This window comes from Crotalus tigris, unplaced genomic scaffold, assembly GCF_016545835.1.
Source record: "Crotalus tigris isolate CLP2741 ecotype Arizona unplaced genomic scaffold, ASM1654583v1 scf7180000019953.484404808:943566, whole genome shotgun sequence".
Classification (NCBI taxonomy): domain Eukaryota; kingdom Metazoa; phylum Chordata; class Lepidosauria; order Squamata; family Viperidae; genus Crotalus; species Crotalus tigris.
The window spans coordinates 395,718-420,017 of NW_024097788.1; the positions used below are offsets into that span (position 1 = coordinate 395,718).

The following is a 24,300-nucleotide window of genomic DNA, read 5'->3' on the forward strand; positions in this document are numbered from 1 at the left end:
TCTTACCTTTGATTTCTTTTTCTTGTTCTTCAACTCTCAGGCACACAGTCTTTGTAAGTTCTTCCACAATGGAGTTCATTAAATTGAAGTCAGCAACATTGTAGACGTGAGTGGTGTGTGGCTCGGAAGCAATCTCCTTCAGTTCATTTTCATCAGCATTCTTTACACCTGATATCAGAGGAAGAAACACCAAAGTGAAATTTTACATAATAAGATACCTTGGCTTGGAGATCATTTTGTAAACAAATCTTTGGTTTTGGTTAGCAGAGTGTATGAGCGCAACCTTTGTGATTATAAGCCAGCATTTATGACCTAGTGTGGTATGTGAATTAATCTACTATGGATTATTTTTTAAAAAAATAGATTTGTGAACCAATCTGAGGATAATGTTGTCAATATGTACCCAGTATTTGTTCGTGTTGGCTATCACTTCATCAATGATCAATATGGTCAAGAGAACAACTTGCCTGCAAACTGTGTGTGGTTTAGAGGTATACCAGCAAAAGATAGATGCTCATCAACTACTGTTAGCAAAGTTGTGGTTCTTATGGTCAGGGTCGCAACCTTCAGCTTTCTGAACAAAAGGAGCCAAACACAAGGCAAGCAATGTCACTGAAGAGGTTACCTTAATGGTCCCTTCTCTGAGATTTGGTGAGGTTAAAGATGTGATTGGGAATGGCGCTAATGTTTCAATGTTTAAACACACCATTTCAAGTTAAAACAGATGCTCTGTTTGGCACAACTCCATTTCAAATGCAAAACAATCCTGTTTCACGATCAAAATACATGTTCTAAACTTGAACAAATCATTTTAAAACAATTCAATTTTAAAACAATTCAATTTTGAAACTATTCAATTTTGAAACTATTCAATTTTGAGACAATTTGCACACCTCTACTTAAATCACCTCCTAAACCCCTAAAATAGCCTGAATTCATACCCTCAAAATACAACTACTTTACTGCTGAGTTTAGACAGCTGGAAATCATACATTGCCTGCTGTAATTGCATCTTACACTGTAGATCGTGTATTGAACTAGACACATTATAGAACTTCAAGTGTCAGACTGGCCCCAACTTGCTCCCTAGGAAAGAACGACCCTTGACTCCATAGGCGGTAGAGAAAAGGTACTTTTCCTAGAGATATTGAATGTAGCGTGAGCAAGGCAAGCTCTGAAGAAAAACCACACAAAAATCATATATTGAAAGCAATTTCCAATGTTCAAAACCCTCCCCCCTGGGAGAGCAGTCCAGTCAGGTCTTGTTCCAATGTTTTGGGAACGTAGTGCCTTTGGCACCACAGCAAATGCCTTTCCCAGGGCCGGTGTCCTTGAAGGCAGGAAGATGACTCGGTTTAGTATCTCTGGTTCCTGTCAGTGTCCATACGGCCCAATTTCCCACAAGATTTTTTTCACATCTCCAGAGCTTTTTCCCTCCCAAGTGCCCCTGTCCCCTGGTTACTAGCAAGCTTCAAAAAACAGCGAAGATAGGCAGCTGACAGTGAAGTCTATGACTATTTCAGCAATCCATACCTATGGCAAACAGTTCGACGCCAGCATCTCTCAGATTTTTTGCAGGTGGAATTACATCATCTTGGGATTTCCCATCGGTGATGAGTATGCCAATTTTGGGAACTCCAGGTCTTGAACCTGCCTCTGGCTTAAAGTTGTTTTCCAAAATAAAAGTTAAGGCAAGGCCTGCACATACAGAAGAAGGGAGAGAGAAGGAGAAGGTTGACCAAATATATTTATATTATTATGGCTGCAAGACTATCTAATCCAGGGGTCTTCAAACTTGGCCCTTTTATGACTTGTGGACTTCAACTCCCAGAATTCCTCAGCCAGATACGCTAACTGTGGAATTTTGGGAGTTGAAGTCCACAAGTCATAAAAGGGCCAAGTTTGAAGACCCCTGATCTAATCTTTTATTAGTTATTTTGACAGTTCTCATCATGGTTGGTTGACTGCTTTCTCATGGTTAACAGATAAGAAGCTCCTTTTAATTCTTTTAAGAATAAATATGGAATTATAGTCAACAAAGACTGAGAAAATGATACCCACAGATCTCAGAAGGTATGTGTCATGGATGCATGAAGTAGCAGTTTTCCATGGGGAAAAGACTAAAAGTGCTCTAGAAACCTAAAGCTTAGAAGGACCCAATATAAGTCTAGAGACAGAAATATATGATAAAGAGAGTAGCAAACAAAGTTAAGGCACTTCTACCAAAAGATTCTGCATCAGATCGAAATCAGCTCTGGGCCTCTATAAGGCCAACACCGTTGATTATGTTCAAAAGCTGAGTGAGCTTATTTCTGGGATAGCTGCAGCGAAGCAACAGTAAAGCTACTCTTGTCTTTCAAAGCTGGGTGTGTGAGCAATTTATGAGCATCCTATTATACTACCATGACCTTCTATTTCAGGCATGTCAAACTCGCAACGTCATGTGATGTCGCGCGACGTATCGAGACTTTCCCCCCATTGCTGGCAATGGGGTGGGCGCGGTTTTGGCATCATGCATCCGGTCCGCGGGCTGGCAGTTTAACATGCCTGTTCTATTTCATCATATCTCCTGCTTTTGGGCTTTAGGGCCTTTAAAAGGAATGGTGGCTTCATGTTGTTGTAGCTACCCTTTCCCTAATTGGAACTATTCAAGTATTTGGGGAGATTTAGGGTTATTGGTTTTTTTTCAAACAACCAGACAAACATACATAATATAAAGATGCTGATGGAGTGGGAATCGAAATATTTTATTTAAATATTAATTTTGAAGTGAGAGGTGGTAATGTCTATTTCTGCAGGACCCAACCAGTGAATCCTGGTTCAAGGCAGTCATTTTGGTTCCTGTTCTCAGTGTCCTTAAGTTATAGGAAGAGGGGAAAATGCAGAGTGTTTTGGAGAACTAGGGTCTGGGGACAATGGCAGGACAGAAATATTTCTAATATTCCCAAGCAGACTTTCTCAATTTTAAAAAGAGACTACAGTTAAGTGTAAGAACCAGTTTGATGTTGTTGTTAAAGATGCTGGACTATAAACTAGAAACCATGATTTGTAGTTCTGCAACTCCTGCCTTAGGCATGAAGCCATCTGGGAGATATTAAGTCAATCTCTTTATCTCAGCCCTAAGAAGCAGGCAAGGACAAACCACTTCCCAAGATGTTGCCAAGAAAATTACAAGGACGTGTCCAGGCAGTCACCAGGAGTCACAATTAACTCAAAGGCAGGGAGGGTGAGCAGTTAAGAGTAGCTAAGGAAGCATGAAGATGCTTGTTTTTACTTGAACATACATTGTTATTTTTCTGCAATAAATAATCTGGTTCCGGGAGAGCGGGCATTCAAAGATGGCCACTACAATCAGAGTAGGGAAACTAATTTTAAAATAGCAAGCAAAACAGATTGCTTCAATTACAGCTTCTGGGGACTAACTTATTTATCTATTTATCAAATTTTTACATCACCCATCTTATCTAAGTGAGTCTTATTTACAACAAGGAACAAACACATAAATTAAAAACAGAATAAAAAATAGATAGAAAAATAAAGTTAAAAACTGAGCTATTAAAAAGTTACAGAGGCAGAGGGAGCACCCCAATGCCACAAACCACCCCTAGGGTAGCATATCATTCTTTGACCCTGATACCAATTGGCAGAACCAGGTCTTAACATTCTTTTTGAAGGCCATGAAGTTGGGAGGGGGGACATCTCACCTCTGAAGGTATAGTGTCAAAGGATGGGAGGAATGACATAGAAGCCTCTCTTCCTGAATCCTATTGATTGAAACTCATTAACCAATGGAGTAGCAATAGCAATAGCACTTAAATTTATATACCACCCCGTAGTTCTTTCCCGCACTGTTTGGGTGGTTTGAGCCCCTTCAGAATCAAACTCCACGCTGTGGGCAGAGTTAGCCTGCAATACTGCATTTTAACCACTGCACCACCAGGATCCAGAATATACCTTCCCTACCTGACCAGGTGGGATGGGATGATGTAATTGAGATGAGATGTCCATCAGGAAACCTGGTCCCATGCTATGAAGGACTTTATAGGTGATAATCAGCATCTTGAATTGGACCGGACACAGTTCATGTAGCAGAGGTGCTATATGTGCAACCCTAGAGGTGCCCAAGATTGTTCTCACTGTCACATTCTCTACTAGTTGCAGTCCCCAGATACTCTTCAAGGTTAGCCCCATAGTAGAGGACAGCTGGTGTGTATATGCCCTTGTAGGTTGCCTGTAGTTATCGGAAGTTGTTAGCAGGATTGTTATCAGAGTATCAGCAGAGGGGGTGTCCCAAAAGCCAAAGTGGCACTTATAATTGAGTGATCAAAGCTCCATCCCTTCATCTATGGGGTGTCAAGTTTCAATCGCTAAGATGCCTGTTAACTTCTATCACTACTCAACTTGCCATAGAAATGGGGAAGGGGTAGAAAGCATAGGGAGGAAACGGGATTCTAAGAAGCCGTCCATAGATCCTGAGAACCTATAGGAATGCCAAGGTCACTAACGCAGGTTAGTTCCCATAACAAACCAAAGATCTATGACTGGATAATGTGGGCACCAAGGGAGTGGGGATTAAGGGAAGCTATTGTTTAACTAGGCAGATTTTCACACGGGAAAACCAGAACTGGTTTTGCTTCTTCACTTCTGAGATGTGTATTCAATAAAGGTTAACTTTTATGGCCTTCAAAGCCTTGAAGATTCCTTTTTTGGAGTTCACTATTTGGACAGTTGACATGGGGTCTAGGACAACTTACTGCAGCCCACTCACTATGGGACAAGAGTTATATTAATATTGAAGAAATGATAGAAAAGAATCATTAAAGAAACGATGCAAAGGGAGGGACAAAATGAAATGTGAACGACAAAAATTAAAATAATTTTTCAATGATTTTAAATAATTAAACTGAATTGTTGAATTGTTCTGCAGCAAGATGGCCGCTGTAGTGACAGTGACAAGTTGCCCCATTCCATCATCAACATGCACATAGCTAGAGCAGGAATGGATTGTATGATCATGACCACTATTTAATTTATATCCCGTCTTCATTATTTTTACATGTTGACATTCAAGGTGATGAACATGTTGAATATATCTTCCCCCTCTTATTTTCCACACAACAACAACCCTGTGAGGTGGCTTGGACCGAGAGAGATAGAGATACTGGCCCAACATCACCTAGCTGGCTTTTATGGCTAAGGCAGGACTTGAACTCAAGGTCTCCCACTTTCCAGCCTGATGCCTTAACCACTAAACCAAGGTGAGCAACAAAGCCCATTTACGACCTGTGGACTTCAACTCCCAGAATTCCTGGCTGGCTTAGGAATTCTGGGAGTTGAAGTCCACAGATCATAAAGGGGCCACAGTTGCCCAACCCTGCACTAGACCGAACTTACTTCCCATTCCCTACAACTCATGCTAGACCAGTGGTTCTCAACCTTTTTAATGCCGCGACCCCCAACCAGTCGTAAGTTGAGGACTACCCAACCAGTCGTAAGTCAAGGACTACCCAACCAGTCGTAAGTCAAGGACTTTCTCTGCCCGGGAGCGCCACGCATGCGTGGTGCTGCCCCCTGTGCCGGCCGAGGCGTAGCTGGCAAGCAGCAGAGACAGAGCAGGCCGACCACCGGCTGGGCCACCAGCTGGCCCAGCCCAAGGGAGGTAAGGCACCTGCTGGGCCCCACGCGCGCCAGCAACCCTCCCTGCGCCCACCGGCCTCCCACCTCCCACCCCTGGCCCTCTTTTACTTACATTTTTAGTAGTTGCTCAGCAGGGAGAGGTGGAAACTTCCAGACAGCTCGCCTTCGCTGCAGACAACTTGCAGCACCGTTTGCAGAATGGGACTTTTGGCGGGCTCAGCAGGGCAGAGACAGCCTGGACAATTCCTATTGGCTTTTGAAAGCCAATAGAATTAGACTCTATTCAAGAGAGTCTATTCTATTGGCTTTCAAAAGCCAATAGAATAAAAGGGAGTAGCACAGCTAAGGAAAAGGGGGGGAAAAATGGCGGACTGCGTTGTTTGGCGACCCCCGTGAAATGATCATTCGACCCCAAATGGGGTCCCGACCCACAGGTTGAGAACCGCTGTGCTAGACACTCCTAGCAAGGTCCTTCAGTCAGAGCATCCTGCTCCTGCACACATTATCTATTCTCTCAGATAAATAATATAACCCTGCAATAAATCACCTGGGAGTGCATTCCTCTCACAAAGCATAATTCAAACACATCCATTTGCAATAAATCATCTCCTTTGCTTTATCAGAACAAAGTTTGTGTTACCTTGCTTTCCTCTCTTCTCTTGATGAGAATAGAATAGAATAGAATAGAATAGAATAGATTTATTGTCATTGTGTAACTCACAACAAAATTAAGTGCTGTCCACAGTGCACACTACACACAAGTGAAAACCACAAATAAGAACATACATTATTTACACACATCCTTCACGTTCTGTTCACCATTGTGCTACCCCAACATTGCACTTCAATGTTGCACTATACTGTGATATTTATAAAAACTAGTTTTCAGCCTGTTTGTCTTTGTTTTTATTATCCGGTACCGTCTGCCAGATGGTAATAGTTCAAAAAAAAACCAAACCCAAATAGCATTCTTTTAATGATATTCCCTAAACTGTGCTAGAGGTTAGCCTTTAAATACTGCACCCTGAAGGCCAGAGGGAAAAAAGAATCAGAAATATAACAAGGAAGGAAGCAAAATGCATCTGCGTTATTTACAGAGTATGAACCAGGTAAATGGCAAACACTTTTCAAAAAATATCCATTTCAAAGCAGTCATGTACAAATCTGTACCTGTTAAGGTATTTCCACCCTTGTAGGGGAGGTTTCGCACTGCATCTAAGACAGCCTCTTTTGTGTTGTAGGAATTCAGATGCCATTCTATCCTGGGATCACCACTATATTGTGCCAGGCCTTGGGGAGAAAGTAAAGTATATTTATAATACAAAATACAATGACTTGTGAAAGATGATAGGAACATGGAGAGAGATTGGTGGCATGCACCAATATAACAATGGCTTTTGCTACTACAGGCAGACCTCACTTATTTAGTGTGTGGCATATCATACATGGACTAGCAATATATATTAACATTTCACCTAGAGTAATAAAACACAATAAAAGATAAATATTAAAAAGATCTATGTTCGAATGTCAATGTCTATGCCAGGGGTAGGCAACCTTGGCTCTTTTATGACTCGTAGACTTCAACTCCCAGAATTCCTGAGCCATGCTGGCCTAGGAATTATGGGAGCTGAAGTCCACGAGTCATAAAAGAGCCAAGATTGCCTACCCCTGGTCTATGCCATCTAACTATTGAAGCACAGCGTTTATATTTTAAAAAATCAGATACTGGACCGGTATATGCCCTCAGCTTACAGCTTGTCTGATGTGATCTACAGTTTGACATAGGACCCCCACAGTCACACTGAGGGGAGGATACTATACCTCATTTATACAGCGAGTCCCGACAGTCACCAGGTGAGGTGCATATCCTATTCAGGATTGCCCATTGCTGGAGTTGTGATTCAAAGGCTGGCACCTCTTTTGTGTGGTCATTTAGATGTCCTCCTTTCTCTGGGTGTTCAGTGAGCCATTTGGCTTTCCATCGGGAATCGGTCTTAAAGTTATTGGACAGATGTTGTACGAGTTCCAGTGGGGGCTTCCTTGCTTAACAAATGGTCACTAACATCTGTTTGAAGTTATGATGCCCCCCCATAAACTACTTACAACCTGGATCCAGAGTTCTGATGGCAGCACCCACACCCTGTGGTCACATGACCACATTTTGGGCATTTGGCAAGTGGCTTGTCTTTAGGGCCAATTGCAGTGTTCTGCAGTCACATGATGTGATTTATGACGTTTCTTACCAGAAACTGGCCTTTTTGGCATTTTTTTAGGAATGCATTGACTTGCTTAACAAAAGTGGCATTCACTTAACAACTGCCGTAAAAAGGCTGTAAAATTGAGTTGGTCACATCAATGGGTATCTTGATTTATGACCATCATAACTTATGAAGGAAATTCCAGGCTGCATGTATATGTGTTTGTAAGCATCTTCTGGATGCATTGATCCTCCATTATTTGAAGTTAGGCATCCTGGCTTGGAATTCTGGGGAACAGACCTCAATCCCTTTCAGAATACTTGTGATTGAGAAGGCTGACATAAGGAAGATGGAACTTGACAAACTAGGATCCAGTCCACAACACCTAATGGGTTACATTCACAAAACATGAAGCAGGTCAGCTAAGAACTGAGAGGTTGCATCCACAAAGCTTGCTAAGCCAGGATGATTCTAACTATTATTATATATTTTGTGTCTTACCACAGTCTGCAAACTCAGTCAGTTTGGTTAATTTAGGAGCTATTGGTATGAAGAGAAGAAATAGACCAATTTAATACCCAATGTTAAATGTGATATAATGATTAAGATATCACACTAGAACTTGGTTCAAGTCCATCAACATATCTGGGACGACACGTATATGAAAGAAAATATTTTATTAGGTCCATTAGGGCTTTCCGGAAGTCCTTCTTATAGAAACACTCAGATCAATCTTTTCAGAAAGAATTTGACACTCTAGCATTGTGGTTGTTTTAATATTCTCCAAAAATAAGGAATCGTAAAGAATGAGGAAACCAAATCAGACTAAAGTGGATTGTTCAAAGATTACCTATTCTTGTTTTTTCAGAATCCACGTTGAAGGCAATAATCAGATTTTCCAAGAAAAGACGCACAAGTCTGAAGTTGAATCTGCCAATACTCCAGGACCCATCAATCAAGATAACGATGTCGGCAAAAGCTGGAGTTTTGCATTTAAATTGGTTTTCTGTTTAAAATAAAACAACAAGCAAAATGGTTTTACTCAATGAACTTTTTCCAGTGTAGGTTGGACTTTTCTTTAAATGGGTTATAGAGATAGAGACGTAGCCCAGACACATATGATAACAAGCTTAGACTCGAAAGAAAAGAAAATGTACAGTTGTCTTCGACTTACAACCGTTCGTTTAGTGAACTTGCAAAGTTACAACAGCAGTGAAAAATGTGACTTATGACTGTTTTCTATGACCTTTGAAGCATCCCCATGATCATGTAATCAAAATTCAGATACTCTGCAACTGGTTCATACTTATGATGGTTGCAGTGTCCCGAGGTCAATGGGAAAAGCCAGATTCACTTAACAACCAGGTTCCTTACTTATCAACTGCAGTGATTCACTTAACAACTGTGGCAAGGAAATGGGCAAAACTCACTTAACAAATGTCTCACTTAGCAACAGAAATTTTTGGCTCAGTTGTGGTCGTAAGTCGAGGACTACCTGTCCTGTGCTCTTTTACTGATGTTTTCAATTGTTGTGAGTCACTATTGTGAGATAGATGGCAACACAAATCGAATAAATAAAATAAACATAAAATAGAGGACAGTGGCCCCTCTAACTTAAGACTCACGGCACACGTCGATATTTGATTCAGAACTTTATTTCAGAATTTATTTGATCAAACAAGAGCTGGATTAAATCAGCTTTCCCAAAATCTAGGAATGCTTATTATCCTGCACCAAGCAGTCAGGAGTCTTAATGTCATTAGCTCTGGTTACACCACAGAGTAAACAGCCCTAAGCAATTTAGATATTCCCCCAAGCCCAGTATATTTTCCTCTTTTAGTCTTCTCTTCCATGCTCATTCATTCTTTAAAAGGGATTAAAAGAACCCACGTATATTCATTCTGGCTTTAATTAAAGCACAGTTTGTCGATTAATTAATTTATGAACATAGTACTACAGCAGTGGTTCTCAACCTTTTTAATGCCGCAACCCCCAACCGGTCGTAAGTCGAGGACTACTCAACCGGTCGTAAGTCGAGGACTACTCAACTGATGCAGCACCGTTTGCAGAATGGGACTTTTGGTGGGCTCAGCAGGGCAGAGACAGCCTGGACAATTCCTATTGGCTTTTGAAAGCCAATAGAATTAGACTCTATTCAAGAGAGTCTATTCTATTGGCTTTCAAAAGCCCATAGAATAAAAGGGAGTAGCACAGCTAAGGAAAAGGGGGAAAAAATGGCGGACTGCGTTGTTTGGCGACCCCTGTGAAATGGTCGTTCGACCCCAAATGGGGTCCCGACCCACAGGTTGAGAACCACTGTACTACAGGTTGGGTATTCTGAGATCAGAGACAGCCAAGTTAGAGAAATCTCTTTTAGCAAACTTTGCTAAAATTGAGAGTAGATCTGATCTTTTGTGGATTTTGCTAAATCTAGTACAATGCTGGAGTGAGCCAGAAATGGGGAATTAAAACTATATAAAAGACACTTGTGCCTCAAACATGCAGCATTGAACAAATTACCAAACACATGGACTGATGTAGTAAACTGACTACTTCCTAGGTTAACTGGGAGGTATTCCACATTTGGTTTAAAAAAAATAAACCTGCACACTTAAGCAGCCATCTGATTTAATTTTATGTGATTCCTGTAGCATTCCGACAACTTGCATACAGAATAAGAACAACCTAACCAAGACCTGCATTGTTTTAATTCTGAAATCATAAGATTAGGATAATATCTGATTGGACAGTCTAGAACAGTTCTAGGTCAGCCTTCCCCAGCCAACCCCACAATTCCCAAACACTAGGTGGGAGCCACGGGAGTTCAAAACAATGAATCTGGAAGACCCCAGATTAGGAAAGACTTCTCTAAATTGTAAAGCCGACTGGTTTCTTGTACTTTTAACTGTATTTTCTTATCATGTCCCTGCCAACAGAAATCCTGCTAAATGATCTGATGTGTCTCTTTTTGGTTATAATTAAAAGCAAAGCTTTTCTTAGAACATAAGCCAGGCCTGCATTTTGCAAATGGTGCTTTCTATGTGCAGTTGTTTTGATTAACGATTTCTTTCCCAGATTTCTGTTAAATGTTGACAGTGAATGTTCTATATCTATACTATAGCTTTAGTCATCCATATTTGGAAAAAGAGGAGTGCTTAGCATTAAGTAGAACAGCTGAAAGAAATAAGGAGACACCAAGCCTTTGAGTTCTTAGAGTCAAGCTCCAGTGTGTGTGTGTGTGTGCGCGCGCGTGTGCATGCCTGCCTGTCTGTCTGTCTGTCTATGCATGAGTGTATGTGTATGTGTGTGTATTTAAGAAAAATGTTCTTTCTGTACAAATGCCTCTGTGTGTTTTTAAAATGCAATAGCTTTGGGGGGCGATCTGTCTTTATAATTATTAAAATCCCGAGTGATGTCTTGCATTGCTTTTTTCCTGACCAGTGGGTGGAGGAGACAATTAAAATCAATTTGGCACTTTGCTACTTACAACATGGTACATCAGTTCCTGGAGGGGAAAAATGAAGACGGGATTTGCGAACCGGTAGAGAAAATTAAGAGACAGGGGGGGAAAGCATGAAGTCACCGGACCTTACCTAATACAAAGGTTGCCCTCTGGGAAAGATGAAGCTTCTGGAGTTTTTGATTTCATTACTGGGAAGGGGAACTATAATCTTTAATTTGCACAATTTAAGTCTAGATCAATGTGTCTTCAGGGTGGATTTCTTACTATCTGAGAAAAAAAAAACCTATTTTTTTTCCAGATAACAAGAAATCCACACCAAAAACACATTAATCTGGATTTAAGGTATGCAAGTTAAAGATTAGTGAAGCATTCCAAAGCTACTGTCATCCACCAACATAGAGAAAAATAATAAAGACTGAATTAGGGAAGAGTTGTCTTACATCCCAGTCACAGACATTTATGGGGATGAGTCCAAAAGTCAAAATGAAATTTAAAAAATTCAACAATGCCCCCTCCCCGATATTTTAATTTTTATAGGAGTCACAGATGTACTGGCACTGATAATGTTATCTAATTGGGTAATGAAATGTCTGCAAGCAAACAACTAAGCCCAGAGAGCATCAAGGACTCCAGATGGATGGATGGTGGACAGATGGTGGTTGTATGTGTGTTTGTGTGAAAATTGCATCGAAGATGGAACAAGTTTAGTGAAATCTTGAATTTTTTTTCACTGGTATTAATCTTGAATGTTCTTATTTGTCTCTTTCCCTAGTTTTACCTATCATTCCCCTAAATTCAAGAATAATCATTGTGATAGAATAGTACATTTCTATTTGACAATCTTTGTTTCTGCTTCCAAGGGAAGAGAAATCCTGCCCAATGCAAGAACTAACTAGTTAGTTGATCTTATACCCTTCTCTTCCTCTGTCCCAATTCAAATTCCTGGCAGGGGATTGTAAGCAGGTAGTGTCAAAACAATGACAGATTATTTTGGCTTTAAGAGTTTCAGAACTGATCGTATCACTGACCTTCCAAGAAAAAGCTAATCTGTACTTCGTGGTGCTTATAAAAAGAGGCATATTATACTTTTTACATTAACTTTTTTCATTCATGCTGATCTGGTTTCTTTTTAAGAACAAAGGTGACGGACATTTAAACTTAATCTCGCTCCCTGTAGTCTGACAGTTCAAGGGACTTCACGATGTGCAGAGAAATTAATTAAGCCTGACAACATTCTTGTGAGACAAGTATTACCATGCATTTAAACATAATAGTGAACTGACCTCAGGGATTTACTTGTTCATTTTAAGTTGGCAACCAAAATTAAGTACTCAGACAAGTGTTTGAAAAGACAGATGCATTTTGTTTCCTTTCCCTTCATTTATTTCATCAAGAAAAAAATTAATTAACAGAGGGCGTGCCATTTATGTCTCTATGAGGCTAAATTATTTTTTTGTAATTGGTATATTATATTGGAGTTATTTTATGATTATGTAAATATCCTACATTGTAAGTCACTGCATTACAATATCCATCTGTTTCTGCCTCAAAACGATTGGAAATTATCATTGCCAGTTGCAAAAATAGGAAATTTGGGTTACCTGAAATTTTAGGAAGCAGGTTACCCCCTTTTACTGAACTGAAGGAGTCTTTCAGAAATCTTACTGAAGTGAAGGAGGTTTTCAGACAGAAAAGGGTAACAGAATAAAACTTGCTTGTACTTGTTCTGCGTGTCATAAAAGTTTACTGATGAGAGTCTAATTGCTTTGGAACGGTAGGTTATTAAATGGGGAGGAAGAAGATCAATTCTAAAATAGCACAGAAAGATTTCTTGTGAGCTATTTAAGTACAAAGCATAGTTCAATATAAACAGATTTTATTCTGGCATTCCATCATCCTTGACATGTCTAGCTTGTTCCTCTAACAGTGACATCATTCCCATCCTCAGATTGCAGGTGCCTGCTTGCACGAGATTCATGGATAAAGAATTCAGGAAGCATTTCCTCAAGTACACTTATGTGCACGTCCAAATATGAAGGGCAATCACAATCCTAACCCAACTATCTCCAACTTGGTACCCTTCACTTTCCACAAGGTTTGATGATGCTAGCTGGAAATTCTGTAAGTTCAGGTTTTATATGAGAAGAGCAGGCAAAGACTAAGGGTGGAGTAAAGAGAGGATTCAGCCTAGAATTGTTTTGTGTCCAAAAACACTCCAGTCCACTTGAATTCCATTAATTTTTATCTAGTGCCAATTTAGAGTTGATTTTTACCTAGTTGACTAGATTCTTGTGTGTAGGCTTCGAGAATAAATTTTCTGAACTGGAATTTCCTGTTTCTTCACACCTGACAGATTCAACCCATCTGTAAAGCATCAAGATGGGAATGTCTTAACATTATTAGATTCCTATAATCTTTGTAAACAGGATCCTACTACCAAAGAAGGGAAAACAAGCTTTCAAGAAAGCTTAATTTAGTTTTGCATGGCTCAGCAGATGGAAGCCCCTAACAAACCTTGGCTGATCTTGGAAGCTAGGAAGAAGCAGTCCTGATTTGTACTTAGATGATAGAGACATGTAGGGAATTTCAGAGGTGTTTGTTAAACTAGAAACTGAGAAGAAGAAGGTTGTAATAGCAAATGAGAGCCAAGAAAACTTTATGGATGCACTCAGCAGAGGCTAAGTCCGATTTCAGCATTGGTTTCCTATTTGGAGTACTTTCAGATGCTGAAGTCATATGTTTTATAGATTAAAGAGAATTGATGTGTGATTAAAAGTATTTCAGATAAGATATGTAATGTTCTGCTTCTGAGCACGAAAAATGCAAAATACAAGTATAGACAGGTTGGCAATAGTACCTGTGAAAGGTATTTGGGTGTATATATAGAATAGAGCTGGAAGGGACCTTGGAGGTCTTCTAGTCCAGCCCCCCGCTTAAGCAGGATTGTCCTCACTATCAGGAAGTTTCTCCTTAAATCCAGGTTGCTTCTCCCCTTGATCAGTTTCCAACCATTGTTTCTTGTCCTTCCCTCTGGTGCTCTGGTGAACAACCTGACCCCCTCTGCATTGTGGCAGCCCCTCAGATACTGGAACACTGCTATCATGTCTCCCCTATTTCTTCTTTTCTTTAGACTAGCCAAACCCAGGTCCCACAGCCTGCGTTCTTCGTATGTTTTAGCCTCCAGGCCTTTGATATCTTAGTTGCCCTTCTCTGATTTTTTTCTAAACTCTCAATGTCTTTTTTGTGATATGGTGACCAAAATTGGCTGCAGTATTCCAGGTGTGGTCTTACTAGGGCTTTGTAAAGTGGTACTACAACCCAGCATTGTAATGTAACTATTAAAAAGGCAAATGCTCCCTTAGGATGAATTAAGAAGAACACAGAATCCAGATCATAGGAAATCATTGTTCCACTGTGTTCTGACCAGGTTTAAACAAACTTCAGAGGCCTATTAAGATGGTGAACTGTCTAAATGCAGTTAAATAAAGAACAATTAAAGTGCCTTAGTTTTAGCCTACAGAAGAGATGACTGATAGCAATTTTCAAATACCTGGACAGAAAAGAGAATGGAATTCTTCTCCATTGTCCCAAAAGGCAGGATCAGAACCACTAGGGTAAAAGTACAAGGATGAATGTTTGGGATGAGCATCAGGAAGAACTGACTGGCTCTATGAGCTGACAGCCAGCAGAATAATCTGCCGCATGAAATAGGGAGTTCTCTTCCTTGCTACAGGTTTTCAAACAGAGACTGGATGGTCAAATGTTAGAGATGGTCCAGGACAGTGTTTCTCAACCTTAGCAACTTATGATCTGTGGATTTCAACTTCCAGAATTCCCCAGACAGCAGAAGTTGTTGAGGTTGAAAAACATTTGATTTAGGGCAGTGTTTCACAACCTTGTCAATTTTAAGGTGTCCAGACTTCAACTTCCAGAATTTCCCAGCCAGCATTATCTTAAAGTTGTTAAGGGGAACACTGACCTAGGGGATCCTGCAGTAAGGAACAGAATAGAGTAGAGTAAAGTAGATTAGAGTAGAGTAGAGTAGAGTAGAGTAGAATAGAATAGAATAGAATAGAATAGAATAGAATAGAATAGAATAGAATAGAATAGAATAGAATAATAACTTTATTGTCACTTTAACTGTACACTAATCAGCATACATTAAAATGAGATTTTGTTGCATACAGCTCTCAAAGGGTAACCACCTCCAATAAACACTGCATAAACATAACAAAAGAAAAATAAAATAAATTATGCATATACCCACATACACACACATATGTGGGTATATATGTGGTTCAGAAAAACAACACAGTCTAGTTCGGATGTCTACAACATAGCAAGAAAAACAAATCTTACGAGTTTACCAGAAGGATGGCATAGGGAACAAAGCTGTTACAGAATCTGGTAGTCCTACTAGAAATAGATTTTAAATTAGATTATCCATCTCTATAATTTTGTCATTTTAAATTTGTAGACTATCAATGTACGGGGCCAAAAAATTCTAAGGACAATTTCTTCAAATTTTCTCCCGAGGAACAAGAAATTCTTCAACAATTTCTTCAAGAGCAGGAGACACCCCCCCCCTTACCTTATTCTTGAAAAAGTGGCATGGAGAAATTTACTCATAAATTCTCTAGTTGAGCTTTAAATGGAAAATAGGAAGCTGCAAGGGGGATCCAAGTAACTGGGTAGACCACTGAATCATGAGAGACAGCAGGTTTGCACAACTTTAGTAGGCCTATAACTAAATTAGGACGAAAACACTAAAGTCCACCCAAGATGTTGTTATGAAATTCCCATATCTGAAAGGCTTTCTAAAGCAAATTCACTTTCATGGAATGGAATAGAAAGAGAAAGACAAGATAATCACAACAAAGAAGCAATTAAAGGCAAAAACATCACAATTAAGTTACCCCTACACCTCTTTTAATAAATTGTCACCTTCTGGTTTTGGAAGGGGCATCAATTCTGTATCCTCTGTTGGCATAGGAGGCTTCGGTTTGCCCACCTCTTTTGGTTTTGGTTTGCCCGAAGTGTCCTTCTTTTTCTCTAGATCTTTAACTGCAAAACAAGAAGCGCAATTAGCTAAAAACAACAACAACAGGATAATGACTCTTCATCTCTAAAAATCAAATTGGCTTTTCAAGATGGCAATGATTATGCAGGTAATCCTCAACTTAGAATCAGAATTGTGATCGCTAACTGAATCTAGCTTCCACCACTGACTTTGCTTGTTGGCAGCTGGCTGGGAAAATAGCAAATGGTGATCACATGATCCTGGGATGCTGCAACTGTGTTAAATATGTTGCCAAGCAATCCCATTTTGATTACGTGACCATGGGGATGCTGCAGTGATCATAGGTGTGAGGACTATCCATAAGTCAATTTTTTTCAGTGCCATTGTAACTTTGAACAATTGCTAAATGAATTGTTATAAGTCAAGGACACCTGTATATTCACTACATTAGAGTTGTAAAAATACATCTCACCACTAGATGGTAGTTTGGAGCTACTGTTCTGTAGCTACTTGCTGCCATCTAGTAGTTATCTGAATATGGTAGTAGGCCTACATGCTTTACATTAAAAAAAAAAGAATTAATTATGTCAGCTTCATTCCAATTTTTATTTTCTTTTGTTTCCAACCATATGTCTGTCTGTCTGTCTCTCTCTATATATGTATATAACATAATTGTTGGCTTTCAGAACATCAAAGCCCAGTTATAACATAAAACATATATTTAACTATTATGATTAATAAATCAAATAATAAAAACATTAGGTTACTAGAAAAAGTAAAAAAGAGTTATTTCCCAGAAAATGAATTAGGAAAATGGCTTTTCCAATGCTGAAATCTATTTGTCTGTTTTTAAACTTTATATGCTGTCGGTTCCATTTACAATTCTTGGAAACTTACATGTATTTTAAAAAAGGCTTTTACTAGTTCATTCGCTTATTTAAAGTAAGATGTCATGATTTTTCATCTATTTTAAGAAATCCTTGAGGCAACTTCAAATAGAGTATATATTTTAATACACAGCAATTGCCATGTTCTAAATGGAACTTCATGTTTAGATTTTTTTTATCCTTCCTTTATTATTTTTATAAATAATTCAAGATGATAAACATATGTAATACTCCTTCCTCCTCCTATTTTTTCCCCCAAAAACCTTATGAAATGGGTTGGGCTACACCAAATTGGCTCTTCCATCTAGGATGGAAGAAGTGGTGATAAAGCAGAAGTAATTAAGATACTGGTCAGAAACCAGGTGATTGTTGAGTTCTAGTCCTCCTTAGGAACCAAAACCAGCTGGATGACTGTTCACTCAGTCCAAACCTCCTCACAAGACTATTGCTGAGGGAAACATAGGGAAGTGGGAGCAATTACCGTGTTCCCCCGAAAATAAGACCAGATCTTATATTAATTTTTACTCCAAAAGATGCATTAGGGCTTATTTTCCAGTTAGGATTTATATTTGGGGATATATGGTAGTAAATGTGTCCGTCTGGTTGATGATCTTAACTGGGACTTATTTGGGGGATGGGGCTTATATTATGAGCATCCTGAAAAATCATGCTAGAAGTTATTTTCCGATTGGGTCTTATTTTCAGGGAAACACACTATGTGCTTTGCCTTGAATAGAAAAATCTAAAAATGGAATGTCTAATAAACAAACAATCTTCCATATATTCATTTCACGGTAATGGACAGCATATCAGCCCAATGTCTATACACTCCAGTTCAGGGGTCACCAATCTTTCTGGGTTGGTGGCCGGTAGGAAAGGGAGGGGCAGACACCTTTATGCACACATGCACACAAATGTAGCTGTGCATGCATAGGCGTGAACGGGGCCACAAGCATGCGCACTCTGTAAGAGGTTCACATCGAGGCTAGCACCAGCATGAGGGGGTTGAGCATATTGCACACGCACACGCATTGTCCAGCCACTTACGCGGCCTGATGGCCAAAAAGCCATGACCCGGTAGTGGGCTAAGGCCCATAGGTTGGGAACCTCTGCTCTAGTTGTTTTAAAATTAGCTTCTAAAATTCTTTGTGTAACACCAAGCAAAATCAGATCACCCTCTTATGAACACCCTAGAAATGCCCAGCTTCCTCATATAAAGGGACCATATAATTTATTGTCCAAACAGAATCTCTTGTAGGAACCAATCTGGGTGGGTCAAGCTCAGACTCTTGCTGAAGCCCATCCTCAGGGACCTTCTCTCTAGCAGAATGTGTTAGAGAAAGGTTCTCTGGGGATGGGCTCCAGCACAAGCCCAAAAGCTTGGAAGACTAAACCTCTGGTCCCAATGACTGATCCTGGGACACATATATTAAGGTGACCAACTTTTTTACAATGAAAAGGAGGACACAAATAAATTGAAGAAAAAAATATTGTAAATAAAAGAAACATTTTATTCATTGCAACAGTACAGACAACTTGCATGTGCAAAGTTTGCCAGCCGGGTGTTTTGGCACGCTCAGCAGCAATTCCTATTGGCTTTCGAAAGCCAATAGGGGGAGTAGCACAGCTCATGCAAAAGTTGAAAAAAAAAACCATCAAAAAAAGGTGCTAGAATGCCATTCTGAGCGTTCTATGAGAAAAAAAAAGCCCTGCAGATTAGTCTTCAAATATTGAAAAGGAGGACATGAAGGAGGACACTTTTTGAGGGAGGACAGAACTTACAAAAGAGGACTGTCCTCCCTAAAGGAGGACGGTTGGTCACCTTACATATATTTGCCATCATTCGTGAGAATCTCTTGTGTTGAAAGAGCTTGAATCAGCTGAGACCAATGGCTCAGGGAAAGCTGATGGTCAACACATGCAAACTGGTGATCACAGGGTAGAAGATGGACATTGCCCGAGGCCTTACAAGGAAGGCCTAGCAAGCCATGGGTTCCATGAGGAACATGTTGTATGCATGGACAGAGATTAGAAAAGGACGAAGACTACCTGTAAGACTACCAACACTAACATTGCTTCACAAGTAAATTATTATTAAGAATAATAATGAAAAATCCAGGAAAAAAAATGTTAAAATGAGTGGGATGGTAGGAGGACAGGGATAAAATGGAACTTATCCCAGGCTAACTGGAAGACATGGTCCCCCGGCCTACCCGTATAGCCCAGTCTTGTGAAGCAGACAGACAGAAAGAGAGGACATACTTCGGAACTGGCCTTGCGCTGCTTTGCTCTCCTGATCTTGAGCAAAGGCCACTATTTGAACGATGTAACTCTGATCGGGGATAAGACCTTGAATAATTGCCTTGTTTGCATTGTTCTGAAGCATCAACTCATTTGTCTTCCCTCCTGCAAAAGAGAAACACGATCAGCATTGCACTTTCCATTTAATTATAATAGTCTGAAATATAGTGTATTTGTTTATATACAGGGGCAAGATAAAGCAATGAAGTTGCCAAATTGTAATTATTCCCTCATCTAATCCAGTTCTGCAGCTCACCCTAAGGAAGGTTTCTTGGACTTCTTTCTGATCCTTCCTCCTTTAATTCCTAAGGGAAGTCTTGAAAGGAACTGGCTAGGAGATTTAAGTGGGCGTCTAATGAAATACAATCTTTGCAAGAAGTCACTACTTTGGCATACCCTGACATGATCTAGCTTTCGGTCATGTTTCTACATGGGGAATTACCTCCCCTTAATCATTCATCCTTGCAGGCAACTATGCAAACATGCCTGAGCATTGGGATTTCTGCCTATGAGGCCACTAAAATAAGGCGTCTTCAAGCCAAGTTCAATTTCTGGTGACTTTACTGACACATCTATGTAGCTTCCTTTGTAAGAACACAGGAAACAGATTGAGATTTCTTTTTTCCAGGCTGATTTGTTTTTATTTCCCAATGTAGTCTGTACTCTGGGGTCCCAAGTGTCTCCCATACAAATATTAACCAGGCTTAATCCTGCTTAGCTTCCAAGTGCAGACATCAAGAGCTATTAGAGCCATCTATTAAGGCATCGGCCAATCAGAATCACTTGACAGTGAAATGAGAGGCAAATAAAATAATAATATAAAGAAAAGAAAAAAAGGAAAGGAAAAAAGAAGAAAAGAAAATAAAAAGAAGAAAAAAGAGAAAAGAGAAAAGAGAAGAAAAGGGGAGGGGAGGGGAGGGGAGGAAAGGAAAGGAAAGGAAAGGAAAGGAAGTAAAATAAAATAGCTATTCTGCAAAGGGTAGAGTAGTATATCTGATTTTGGGACTACTCCCCAACTAATTAGTAACTTCATATAGAAAGATAACATGCTAAGAACAAAATGTCTTAGGGGTGAGTTTAAATATGATACTTTCATTTGCATTTGGAAGGATTTGTTTATTTTTTAAACAGAACTTTATCTTGCAATCCCAAAACAATGTATGTTTTTATTTATTATATCAATTTATCTAGCCTCCCATCTCAAATTCATGATTCTAGGCAGTTTGCATGCAATTAAAAACAACATAAAAATATCAAAACAATCTAAGAATAATAAAAATATTTTAATACAATACAACAATTTAAGGCACCATAATAAAAAATTGTGAGCGTACTGTACTCAAAGGGCTTACTACATGTTGTATATTTTCAAACCATTTATAGTAATTGAGTTTAGCCAGTGTTTTTTGAACTACGATTTGCTGAATAAGCCACAACTGGAAGGTCGTCTAGGCATCTGCTACAAAATCCATGCAGAATATTTTAGAAACTTGCAGAACTTTCTGAAATGTGCAGGAAACCATTCTGTACCTAGAGAAAGAAGCTTTTAAAAATATTTTCCTAGTTCGGGAAAAAGATTCTCAACGAATTCCAGTTGGGATGCACCAGACCCTATTAAAAGGTGAATGTAATGTTCCATTGGGTAATGATAGCCCATGCAGGCTTTTATTGTACAATATAGTTTCAAAACTGTTTCTTTTGGTTGTTATTTTCTAATCGGTTCCATCTTTTCCTTTATAACTGTTTTATTACTTCCATCTGCTTTACTTGTCCCCTGAGTTCACAGAAACCAAAATCTCATTAATAACCAAACATCTTTTAATCATTACATCAGAAGGAGGCAATTTTAGTCACTGAAGAAAAACAGGCACCATAGAACAGAGCTGAATTAAAAATGGATTAGGTAAATCATTCTTCATGGGTGAGATGAGGATTACCTGGGAGGTAGGTTTTGGACTGCCGGAAATTTTTTTAAAGGCTTTTCAGTTAAGAAAAGCACCCCCCCACACACACACATACACACCATCTGTTTCTTTAAACAGGATTTATTCATTGATACACCTGATGGGGAAATATCTTCTTGTTCCATGAAAGTTCTGTGCATTCCCTTCCCTGAACACTGATAATATTACCTAGTTGGGTAATGAAATGTTTGCAAGAAAATTGAGAGCACCAAGGACCTCATAGCTCAACCCTGAGTTCATGGAAAACTAAATTCTTCATTGTCAATAAGAAGACAGGGAGAGGATAAAAACAAATGTTTCTTTCTGCACTACGTTGCCTCTCATTGATGTTTTGGGTGCCATTCTTCAGAAATTGGTCAAGGCTCTGATAAACTAGCTAGGACAGAGTAGGCAACTTTGGCTCTTTTATGACTCGTGGACTCAACTCCCACTCCACCCCCTGCCCTGCCCCTGCTCCGCCCCCACCCTGTCCCCCACCCCACCTGCCCACAGGGTCACTCACCACCTCCAAGGCCCACCACAGATCGCTCAGGCAGCCCAGCAGCCGCCCACGCCCTCTGCCCGCACCCCACAGCATCAACTCTGCATGAGGGCAGAGTCTTGTCTATGCTGCCTGGCTGCCATGTCCTTGGCTGCCCTGCTCCGTGTGGGTCACGCTCGGGGGCGACTCTCCTCCAGGGGGGCTGCTGGTGAGGAGGGGGTTGTGGGGGGAGGCGAGGCTGGGGCAATAGCACGTGTGCCCACAGAGAGGGCTCCGAGTGCCGCCTCTGGCACACGTGCCATAGGTTCGCCACCACTGTTCTAGACTGATGCCTCTTTTAACTCCACTCCTAGTTTTGTAACTCCTTCTCTGATAAGGTGACCAACTTTTTTACAATGAAAAGGAGGACACAAACAAATTGAAAAAAAAATATCATAAATAAAAGAAACATTTTATTCATTGCAACAATAATACAGACAACTTGCATGTGCAAAGTTTGCCAGCCGGGTGCTTTGGCGCGCTCAGTAGCAATTGGCTTTCGAAAGCCAATAGCGGGAGTAGCACAGCTCATGCAAAGGTTGAAAAAAAACATCAAAAAAAGGTGCCTGAACGCCATTCTGAGCGTTCTATGAGAAAAAAAAAGCCCTGCAAATTAGTCTTCAAATATCAAAAAGGAGGACATGTGGGAGGACACTTTTTTTTTAATAATTTTTTATTTTTCCAAACTCTCCCCCGTACATATACCGTAATACTTATCAGATGTTAACATACATTCCCTCCATACTCACATACAAGATACTTTTAACAAAATGAAGTAAATACACACACATGACTTTTGGTGTTGTTCGCCCATTTCCCCTTTCACCGTATCCACACTCCTTCTTCTCTACCTTCTTTCTCCCTTTCTTCTCTTCCCTACTTCCCTCTTCTTCCTCTCCTTCACCACTCTCCTCCCCTTTCCTCTTCTCCTCCAACCTTCCTACTTCCTTCTCCCCTCCTTTACTCTTTTCTCTCTCCTGGGAAGACACTTTTTGAGGGAGGACAGAACTTACAAAGGGAGGATTGTCCTCCCTAAAAGAGGACGGCTGGTCACCTTATCTCTGACATATATCCAGCTTCTGTGAGTATAGCACAATAAGGTGTGCTGTTTTGTTCCCTCTTTGAGTTATGCACTTAGGCCAGGTGCGAACTTTGGTATTCAGGTGGAAAAATTCCTTCCCCAATTCTGCTTACCTGAACTAGGAGTGATGAGAAGTTTATATCCATCAAACCTCCCTTTAGGGGCTTTCCATGAAATCTGAATACTGTCAGGACCAATAACAGTATATCTTAATCTTGATGGTGGAGCCACTGAAAGGGATTTTTTTTTTAAAAAAAGCACTGTTAATATTATTATGGCTTATCATATTTTATTAAAAATAAAGAATCTACAGTCATTCAAATTCATCATATATTTTTCAGACAAAGCAAAGGATAATGAATATTGTGTCCTATGATATAAACTTCTAAAACGATATTATATTATGATAAATCATATTATATACAGTACACCAGTGCAGAATGCATTATTTGTTTCCCCAAACAAACTCTATATAACAAATTAAAAAGGAACAGAAAAATTAGAGATTCAAAGCAAGCTGAGCTATATGCTTTGTTTCTATAACTTCTTTGTTTGATACGTGGGCAGGAATAATATAAAGTTGTATTCTAATGTTTTAGGTTTCTTGTAAGGAGGAAAGTAGAAATGATTTATAATCATACTTTCGGTCATTCCTAGGGCATGAAGCACTGTAAGTATATTCTATGTTTCACGAGGCTTCAGGAAAAATCACGATTTTCAAAAGAAAGTGAAGATGCTGGGTATGTATTAAATTAATAGTATGAAAGGAGCTATTTGGCTGGAATGCCTGAAATTTCAAGCAATTAAAGTTGTTAGATATTCTCTAGCCTAAAAGCAGAATGTCACTTAGGACAGAGCGAAGTTAATCTTTCTTGCCCTCCAGATAAGTTGCATTATAGTTTGATCATTTTCAGCAACTATGCTGGCTGGGATAAGTGGACATTTTTATCCTACACATCTGAAGATCTGGGATGGTTGATCTCTTGCTCTGAGAAGCAGAAGACAACTATGATCAATAAAATAATCATAAAACTATCTATCTATCATGGTTTCCTGGTAATGAATCCTCAAAAGTACAGATGCATAGACCTCCATTGTCCAGCATTCGCTGCCCATGTGTATCCCTACACATATAATCCATCTAGTCCTCGTCTTACAACTGGTCACTTAGCAACCGTTTGAAGTTACGATGGATTCTAAAAATGGAATTTACAACTTGGTTTCAA

General features: G+C 39.7%; 1 protein-coding gene across 2 annotated transcripts in view; it reads right to left on the reverse strand.

Annotated features, from left to right (window-relative positions):
- Nucleotides 1-24,300, reverse strand: part of COL14A1 (collagen type XIV alpha 1 chain) — a 122,480-nt gene that overhangs the window by 91,982 nt on the left and 6,198 nt on the right. For both annotated transcript variants that reach the window (XM_039365079.1, XM_039365080.1), the window contains exons 3-9: nt 23,188-23,304; nt 19,471-19,614; nt 16,246-16,365; nt 8,689-8,844; nt 6,808-6,927; nt 1,534-1,698; nt 7-168 (exon numbers count right to left, since the gene is read on the reverse strand). In XM_039365079.1, coding sequence (XP_039221013.1) covers nt 7-168; nt 1,534-1,698; nt 6,808-6,927; nt 8,689-8,844; nt 16,246-16,365; nt 19,471-19,614; nt 23,188-23,304 — 984 coding nt within the window. The remainder of the gene's footprint in view (nt 1-6; nt 169-1,533; nt 1,699-6,807; nt 6,928-8,688; nt 8,845-16,245; nt 16,366-19,470; nt 19,615-23,187; nt 23,305-24,300) is intronic.